The sequence below is a fragment of the Asterias amurensis genome, chromosome 11, assembly GCF_032118995.1.
Source record: "Asterias amurensis chromosome 11, ASM3211899v1".
In the NCBI taxonomy this organism is placed as follows: domain Eukaryota; kingdom Metazoa; phylum Echinodermata; class Asteroidea; order Forcipulatida; family Asteriidae; genus Asterias; species Asterias amurensis.
Window position 1 is genome coordinate 15,087,745 of NC_092658.1, and position 10,377 is coordinate 15,098,121.

Below are 10,377 nucleotides of genomic sequence, written 5' to 3' on the forward strand. Positions count from 1 at the left end.
GACAACAAGCGGCAGACATTTTGTTATTGTATTTCAACCAATATAGAGTAAGATGATACTGATCACTTGAAATGCCTTGATCAGAGGTTTTTGCAGAAACAAAAAGGTCTAAGCCATAGGCCATCGCATTTACAAAAATCACTTTATTTGTTGTCTTAAAAATCTCAAATTTCATGGATAGTTGTTTTACTCTCTGACTCTGAGATGTCGCAAAAACAAACGAAAAAAACGTAGACAACTATATTGTTCATTAGACTTTGACCTTTGTTAATGTCGGGATCCTGATAAAAAAAACTATTTAGCACATATATGTTTGTTTTCGTGATTAAAAAATCAAAATCTAAATTTTCTGCTTTCTCCAGAAGCAATCAGAGCATACTGATCGAAACGTCGAGTTGAAACGAACGGTCGTTTAAGAACCACCCCAAATCATTAGAGATAGGCATTACATGGTGTTACCGAAAACCTTTCCATATCGTATTTCCACCATGCAAAGTTTCAAATCCTACTAAATTTTCTGGTCAGTTTGACTACAATTGGGACTTTAAAGACACTGGACACTATTGATAATTGTCAAAGACCAAGCCTCACTTCGTGTATCTCAACTATGCATACAATAACAAACTTGTGCAAATTTGAACTCAATTTGTCGTTGAAGTTAATAATACTGGAATAATACTGGAAAAAGCACTCTTGTCACACAAAGTTGTGTGCTTTCAGATTCTTGATTTCGTGACCTCAAAATCTATTTCTGAGGTCTCGAAATCAAATTCAAGTATTTTAGTGGAAAACTACGTTACTTCAAAGAGAGCCGTTTCGAATGGTTTTATACCATCAACAGCTCTCCATTGCTTGTTACAAAGTAATTTTTTGTGCTAACAATTATATTTTAGTAATTACAAATAGTGTCCAGTGCCTGTAAGGCCAGGCCAGCAAATATCCCATAATAAAAGAAGCAGGTTGGTAAGAAAGAGAGACAGTCCATCTGCAACATATAATTTATTGCAACAGCAACCGCCTATAACATACACATTATGGGTATCTACGAAATCCTTATTGTGGATGACATATCCTGTATCTGTAAAGTTGATACCGGTACTACTATTAAAATTAGAAGTTTGCAGCAACTTTGGTTTCAATCTGGCTTGTTTTAAATCAGGAATACAAAACGTCATTTATAAAAAGACAACAGGTACATGTCAAGGTTACTATAATTTACTATGTTACAATGGTGTCATTAAAGCTACTGTTATTATTATAAAGATTCATAAATATCAAATGAAGCACATGTCTCATTTTTAAAATAATGAGCTTCATTCATACATTATTGGTGTTTGTATATATTGCATAAACTCTCTTTGAAAAAATATTACAGGAATGTTTCACGGATTTATACAAATACATTCATGGATAATTTTTATATTCTATTGAACTCTCAATACCAACACAAAAACTGGAAGACTGGTTACGGAAGGAGAACAAGCACTTCAAGGCTTATGAGTCAGATGGGCCCAATTTCATTAAGCATGTTAGCACAAAAATGTGCTTAGCATGATTTTTCTTCCTTGGTAACAACAGGACTACCAACCAAATTTTCATTTGTTGCATATTGCTTGATACTCGTTTCAGCTGTTGTTAGCATGCTAAATCCTGAAAATCACGTGGAAATTTGGTTGGGTTTTTATGAAATTGGGCCCTGGTCAAAGATTAATAGTGGGGTGGCTACGCTGATAAATACATCATGCACTTTCCCTTAAAAGCATCAAACTTGGCACATGGTTTAAGTAACAAAATACAAACATTTCTAGTCCAAGGGCCACCGGAAATTGCCACCCATGTGGCGGCCATTTTGGATTTCAAAATAGCTGCATTTTGGTCCTGTTTTACATGACACAAACTGGAATGTGTAACATTCTCAAAGGGACACGTTGCTTGGATTGGGCGAGTTGAAAAGCGTTTGAAACCCTTTATCATTAAATGCATATAAATTGAAAGATATTTTAAAAGTAGAATAAAATACTGTAACACTCAAGATTATTTTGTAGAAGATTAAAGGGATATGTTGCCTTGGATCGGTCGAGTTGGTCTTTGAAAAGCGTTTGAAACCAGTTCATGCAAATGGTTAGGTAGATACTTTAAAAGAAGAATATTATCCACACAAACATGGAATGAAATTGTACGGTTTTCCTTTTACGTCGCGAACTAACACACTTGGCTATTTTAAGAAGTCAAAAATTTTGACTCCACATAATGGCCGACCATGGTTCTTTGTGACGTAAAAGGAAAACCATACAATTTCGAGGCATGTTTGTGTGGATCATTATATTCTTCTTTTAAAGTATCTACCTAACCGTTTGCATGAAACGGTTTCAAATGCTTTTCGAAGACCAACTCGACCGATCCAAGGCAGTATGTTCCTTTAATCTTCAAAAAATTTTTTGAAATTTAACTGGTGTGTGGTAAGCACTGTCTACTGTGTGCTTTTCAAAGTAATTATGGGACGAAAACTCCAGAGTTCTGGGAAAACAAATCCACAGGCAAATCACTCAGGTGGGATTCGAACCCATGAGCTTCGAATTGCTTGAGCAGATGTCTTACCACTAGACCACCAAGCTGTCCATCCCAGATGGCTTGACACATTTTGAATCCTTATCAGCGGGTACCTCTACAATTAATAATGTAAAATTTTGCATCTGGAATAAAGAATATGATTTGTTTTTATTTAACCCTTACATACCGAGTAAACAGTGCTTAGAACACATCCGTATAAGGGTTAAAAGCCAAATTGTATTATTATATTCCCAAACAAAAGTGAACGTCTATTCAATTTTATGGCTGTTCTTACCATGAAACTCTGTTCTTACGGTGCCCTGTAAAACTGTTTATTTGTATCATGAGCGAGCGCCATGAGTGCCTTTTTGTGGTGTACACCGACACTATAAGACTCCATTATTATCATTATTGATAACTATATAGGCTGTACCTGCAGACATCCATGGTAAGCAGAGCCATCAAATAAGGCTTAGAGGTCTTAACCGCTACTCCATAAGCAGAGTCAAAGGCCAGTATAAGCATCAACGTTTTGCTTATGATGAGAAGTTGAGCCATGAAATTGGGCCCTGTTAAATAAGCCATTTGCGTGTTACATTTGAATACTGTCTGGTACAATGAAGTGCTTGATCACAAGTTTCCACTTAAATTTGAATTCACTTGACTATAGACATGATAGAGACAGTTGCCATGTCACAAGCTTTTGCGTAGTTACCTGAGAGAAGGTGAGCACCCATACAATTTTTTGAACAAAGGTGTATGGCACAATGGTACCAGGGTCTGCTCATCTGGAGGTTGCTATAGAAAGGCTTGCCCCTAATCATGTGACATAGCAACTGCCTCTATAGTCTGGTGAAATCAAATTTTAGTGGTATTTTGTGATCAAGCACGTCATTGTACCAGACAATACTCAAATCTAACATGCAAATGGCTTACATGTAGGTGCAACGAGCTATAAACCTATCTACATGTCTGATCATGGAGCTATAAAAACAAACCCTTTAATACTTTATCCAGTAATGAAATAACAAAATAGATAATATGGTAATCACACCGAGGATTCCCCATACTAAATTATTTGGCTCAGTGTTTGCAGTTATGGCTTCATCTATTAAGGAGCTTAACTGTTGTATCGTTGTGTTCAGGGCTTGGGTTAGTTCTCTGTCACTCAGGCTTGGCTGGATGGCTTTGTAGATTAGCGGCAGTGCCTGGTCTGAGAGAAGATCGTCTAAGGCCTCACCCAACGAAATGAAGATCTGTAAAAAATATTGAATAAAGATTGAAAATATTGAAAATATTAATAAAGCATTTACTGCTTTGATGTTTGAAAGGGACGTAAAGCTGCAGGTTCTGACTGTTGTTTACCAGTACACTTTATATTAATGTACGTTTTTATACAGCGCTAACACATCGGTGTATACTCAGTACTTTCTCAAGTCCTGTGAAAAAATATCACAGGCATATTACTCGGGTGGGATTCGAACCCACGACCCTTGCAATTCTACAGCAGTGTCTTACCAACTAGACTACCGAAGTTGCTCGGTAGCTAGAGGCAGTTCGAATGCTATGTTTGGTTGCTTCACAGGACTAGGGAAAGTATACCCACAGCGCTAACACATAAGTGTATGGGTAAAAACTAAAAATAATATTCTTTATTCACGATTTAACAAATTTAACATCTATAATAAGTACACTTATTGTTCGGAGTAGGAGTTTGCCTAGGAGATTTCTGGTATGGTTGGTAGCAGATTGCACCACAGCACCTTAGAAACTGTTCTGTAAACGTTTTTTTTTAAAACATCTCCCGTACACCTTGTACACAAAATACTGAGCATTGAAAAGGCCTCATCAGGTGTAATAACGTGCTAAAAAAGAACTGCATAATATTAGTACACAACAGGAACCGGACCTACATATAACAATGCTGACAATACCACAGCTACTTATATACATACATGTATTATTCATTAACATCAATTTGTATAGAGGTCGCAAAGGTCATGTATTTGCTTTCCTGGTGTGCTACCCCCTCAGCCCTTTAGAGTCCAAAGTGACAAGTGCTTCCATACCACGGCAGTAGCCTAACACCAAACTGTGCTTTAGGCTCAGGGCTAAAATTTGAGGAAAAAATACACCAGACAGCAGAGCTAGTTGCTCTCAATTTTTACTGGACTGGAATACTTTTTAAAGACCAAAGTTTTATAAGAAAACAAAAACAACAACAAAACACACCAAAGAGTTACTTGATAGAACACCAATAGGCTTTTTTTATCGCTAAGGAGGCATTTTTGGCTGTGAAACCCAATCAAGAAATTCCTTAAGGGTTCAATTTGGGGGAAACTTCTGGTATTAACCTTCTTAAAAAAGTTGTATTTCTTACCTCTGAGTCTGAATCATTAAAGAGTGCCAGTATAAGGCCACTATCATCACAGGTTTTATCAGTGAACCAATGCTGTTTTAACGTATCACTGTATTCCTCAATATCCAGCCTGTTAGATTCATTAGAACGGAGAGAGAGAACGAAGGGGTTAGTTTCATATTATTTGAGGCACTCCATGCTCAGACCGAGCTCTTCCAACCAAACTCAAAACTGGGTTTATTTACAAATCAAATACATGACAATAAGAGCTTTCAATTGACACGTAATAAGATTTTTCCAATAACACCCTACTGAGGCCTATAAGCTATTTCTCGACATACAATTTTTAGTACTCATATTATAGTGTGAAACAATTAACACCCCTCGCAAAACAAACATTTCATACAGTACTTTCTCTATAGACACCTCAAAGTATTTCTGTTATTTTAATTTTAAAAACAATTATAAGAATAATAGTAGAGTATTTGTATTGGGCCAAATCCACCAAATTAAGGTGCTCAAGTGGCACAAGAGTGCCAGTATAATAGATGGACAATAAGAAACAAAGCATCGCAACACAGAGTAGGGAAAAGATCCAGAGGTAGACCAAAGAAATGATGTAAGGATTAAATAGTAAAGATTACAGGGAAGAACTACACCAGACAGCCAAGAAAGGGCTACATGAAAAAGTCTGACATGGGGCTATATCCTGCAGTGGATGGCAATGCCTAGGTACAAGGTACAAGGAACAAGGTACAACCTACAAGGTACAATCAGAAGTTACAAAGTAGGCCCACAAGTTACATGGTACAAAGTACAGAACAACCTACAAGGGACAAAGTACAAGGTAAAAGTTACAAGTTACAACCTACAAGGGACAAGTTACAGGGTACAAGGTACAAGTTACAAGGTACAACCTACAAGGGACAACAAGGTACAAGGTACAAGTTACAGGGTACAAGGTACAAGGTACAACCTATAAGGTGCAAGTGACAAGGTACAAGGCACAAGTTATATATATGTAACAATTTATCTGCATAAGATTATTCAGACATTACATCACACAGCGTATCAAGGCTGGCCTTCTTCTCAATGTCATTTCACTATTTTCAAGTGATAGTCATACTCATGGAAAGTTTTCAACTACATGAATACCTCTGCAATTAGGTACGGTATTGAGGGCAGAGTAATCCCTCTTCTTACCTTGCATTGTCAATCTCAAGTGTCTTGACGACAGCGACTGCAAGGACGTATCCTGACTCTGTTGTTGCATTCTTGCTGCAGTTACAAACACATGAAGCATTCGTGTTGACCACAGTCAACAGATTGTTTATTTCATCAGCTGGATGAAGAAATAAGAAATTGCTTCATGAAATTCAAAACAACAGAAATGAGAAGACTACTGGACCACAAAAACAGTTTTAGCATTAGACATTTTACAGTTATGCGCCTTTTTTTTTTAAATAGTGCCCAGGGACCAAGTTAAGCACAAAAGTTTGCTTAGCATGCAATTTTTGCCTTTATAAAAACAGGATTACCAACCCAATTTCGACATGATTTTCAGGATAAGCACACAACAGCTGAATACCAGTAACAAGCAATTGCAACAAATCAAAATCTGGTTGGTAATCCTGTTTTTATCAAGTTAGAAATTTCATGCTAAGAAAATTGTCCTGCTTAGCAGCCCTATGAAATTGGGCCCTAGTCATTGAGCCAAAAACATTCCTATATTCTTTCTCAGCTCCCTTTGGAGTTTACAGGTTAATGCTGCCATGGCTCTCTAAAGGCTTTTTTCAAGTACTGTCAATATCAACCTCTACTACCCTTGCATGTAAAAATTTATACACCTCTAGGAATGAAGCAATTATAGTAATACGCACGCAAACTTTGAAACGATCAAAGTCCTATGGTTAACTAATAGTGGTTGGTTGCCACAGGGTCTATATCCTTACCATCTGCTTTAGACAGTACACCATCAACATCACATATCCAGGCTTCCTCTCCGTAAGTACGCCCGCACTGTTCAGGATCCATCCAGGGGTTTGGGTACCCGTGAAACACCCCTTTGATTCCAGGGTTCTCTGTACTGACTGGTTCCCATATTTCAGAGAAGGCACTGACTGGGAGTATTGTAAGGCACAGGATGATAGGTACACACATGATGATTGGTAACATGGAAGATGAGGATATTGATATGGAAGCCATTATTCACTCTTTCACTGGATGCTTGTATAACCTGGGTAGAAATATAGATAGAGTTTTTAGTACCAAAGATTACATAAACACCTCTTGTTATAATTGTTCTGTTTTCAGGTCTTCTCCAACAACAATATTAAAAGGGCCTGATTTACTGCACTAAACACTAGCTTTGGGTAAATTAGTTTCATGTTTTATGAAGTTCCCGCCTCCAATGTTTAGTTAATTTTAATTATTTACTTCCAATTAGGTACTTCAAGTACAATAGGTACCTCAACTCAATCCTCCAAATGAAGAAAGGAAAGATTTTTATTTTATTTTTTAACTGCCGGAGTGGGAGGAGAATCTGTCATAAAACCAAAAATTAATATTCTCTATCCCGATGTAAATTTAACATCTATGTATGTATTATATCAGTGCGGTACCTGCTGCCAAAACATATGATTCAAACTACCTCTAGCTACCGGGCAACCTTGGTAGTCTAGTTGGTAAGACACTGCTCTAGAATTGCAAGGGTCGTGGGTTTGAATCCCACCCAAGTAAATATGCCTGTGATATTTTTTCACAGGACTCGGGAAAGTACAGAGTACAGTATACAGTGCAAACACACACGATGCAAATTCAACATCTATTATATTATAATTCCTCTTCTCAAAGTTTTGCTGTCATCTTCAAACATTGTTACAATGAAGTATGCATTTAGGTTGATGAAAAGTTTGTCCAAATCCGAAACAATTCTTCACTGTTCCCTCGAACTCTAGGGTGTTTCGTACACAGCGCTGGAAATCAATCACCGGTGGGAATGATCACGGTGATGTACACACATGTACACTGGTAAATATCACTCATGTTACCCTCTGCTCTGGTGGCCATGGCAGATGCGTTTTTGTATCACATTGCATGATTGGTTCCTCGACCTACAGTATGAAACTCACGATTTGTACCAAGGTATAACAATTCTATTTATTGCTGTAACGTACTTCTACAAACTATAAGGCTCACAGGGGAGCCTTATAGTTTCTAGAAGTAGTGATAACGTAACCCTCCTGCCAACAGTGAAGCCGGAGGGTTACAACCCAAGCTTGAACGGCAAACGGCAATCGGATCCAACACGTACAACTTCGACAGCTGGTCAACAGATTTGCTTCATTTTTACCACTTTCGAAAATCATGACACAAATTCCAGGAATACAAACTTATCCTCAATGTCTAATGAATCCTTTCCTGCCACCATTGAGAAAATGTTTAGAAGAAAAATGACAAAAACTTACCAGATACTGGAGCGAAAAGTCACAAATTTTCCAGGTTGAAAATTTGGACCTGAGTTACATGGCCGTTTTTTTAAACTTTTGACAATAACGAGTCTGCCTTTTTTGTGAGAGATGTACGTCTACGACTCATGAGGTTACAAGAGACGATAGCGGAACAAAACCGTAAGTATGATGAATCATTATCATGTGATGTGGGGGGAAATGAACTTAATGAAGCTTAGGAAGTTCATTATTAAATAAAAAAAGAACCCAACGAACAAAATACGTGAAAACGAGAACCCTTCATCTTATTCTTAATTTCTGATTCTACTATCTATCTATCTATCTATCTTCTACGCTACGAGGTAGTTATAAATGGCATATGAACAACACAGACCTACCAAGTCTCACGCATTAGGCGTGAGACTCACGCATTTGGGCTCTGTCTCACGCTCACAGGCACAGCAACCATTTTCTCACGCATTGGGGAAAAAAAAAATTAACGACATGCATTGCCAAATCGCGCTCGTGTGTACAAAAATGCATTTTACAATGTTTGTACAATCTTCAGATTGCACGCAGAATCATCATTTTGTGTACAAATTTTGTACAAACCGAGCGCAAACTTGCAGATTGAGCAAGCTTTTGCTCTTCCAGCAAGTTCAGCTAAAATTCGGCACAGTGCAACATTGCACACAAGTTTTTCCCGATTCGTTTAGCAAATTCGTTAATGCGCTCCGCTAGCGAAGACACAACAGGCAGAAGAAGTGAGCGCGGAGGATGTATCATTTTTAGTCGATTGTTTTTAAGTTTGGAAGGAAATAATCTGACACAATCGCACCTCCACATCCTCTCTGTCCTTCCTCTATGCTACACATTAACCATCAACATCTCCTGTGTACCTGATGTGAGTTTTAATTATTCTGAAGAGGTTTTTGGTGCATTTTGGAATACTTTCCACAATTAAAGTTCTGAATTAAAAAAAAAAAAACGGTTGGGCGGCGATTTAGAGAAAGGCCTTCCTGGAATTTTTTTTCCGGGGGGGGGGGGGGTTGAGCTTTGAATCTCACGCATTGCTGGCCTCTGGACTTGGCATCTCTGACAACACTGAAACTAAAATGTTAAGTTAAAGGTCTATTTTAAAATGGCACGAAGACGACGAAGGTACAACTTTTGCAGGGGCACTCTAGAAACTAGGTAGGAGCCTTTATGTAGTATTTCTAAGTAAAAGTAGGGCACCACAGCCCGTCGTGTGTTTCATCATCATGGAGGTAGAATTAGCAACTCAGCACAGAGATCGAGTCAACGGCAATTGAAATTATTATTAAAAGTGTCGTTATTACAAAACTCACCAATCATCACATTATATCACGAACATTCACTTCTATTAGTGTCGGTAAAACCTTGCGTCTGCATGCTTTATCAAATACAGTAATTTCGCAAAATAGTCAACACAAAATTCTCGAATTTCTCAGGCAAGCAAATCTATCAATCCTGCAAAAGCGTCTGGAATCCAGCCCTAGCCGTTGAATAACGACTATGTTGAAAGTTGTAGTTTGGTGTACTGTCTAAGTAAGAAAATTTACACAAGAGGGCGCTATTAATGATTTGCAGTAACGAACGCGAGCAGACGACAACCAGTCAGAGTTATTTTAAACAACTTTTATAATTCCATCTTCCACTTTAAACCAACGCACATTTTGTTACATTTAAATACATGTAAATAACACAAATACTTGTGTGGTGTTACCAGTGGTGGTAGTTTGAGGGGACCATGGTTTTCACGGGGAGGGGGGGGGGGCACATTATTGATGTTCCAACATTTTCCCCTCGGTGGTTAGGCATAGACTCCAATTCAGGTGCCCTCAGGCTCAAGAAGAAACGCTGGAAGACTGGTGGAATATATCTTTCAGACTTGCAGCATGTTACACAAAATTATGTTAAACAAAAAAAAAGATACCCCCTACCTCCCCCACTGCTGAAATCTATGAAAATTAAGAGATTTTGTTAAAAATTCACAAA

The 10,377-nt window shown here is 37.9% G+C and overlaps 1 protein-coding gene across 1 annotated transcript; it reads right to left on the reverse strand.

The window, feature by feature from the left end:
• Positions 1-980: 980 nt before the first annotated feature.
• LOC139944524 (uncharacterized) lies at positions 981-9,876 on the reverse strand. Its single transcript, XM_071941566.1, has 5 exons — positions 9,708-9,876; positions 6,862-7,145; positions 6,113-6,251; positions 4,931-5,039; positions 981-3,806 (listed from the first exon to the last, which is right to left on the reverse strand). The coding sequence occupies exons 2-5, from the start codon at positions 7,112-7,114 to the stop codon at positions 3,552-3,554; spliced, it is 756 nt and encodes a 251-aa protein (XP_071797667.1). The 5' UTR covers positions 7,115-7,145; positions 9,708-9,876; the 3' UTR covers positions 981-3,551.
• Between the last annotated feature and the right edge of the window lie 501 nt (positions 9,877-10,377).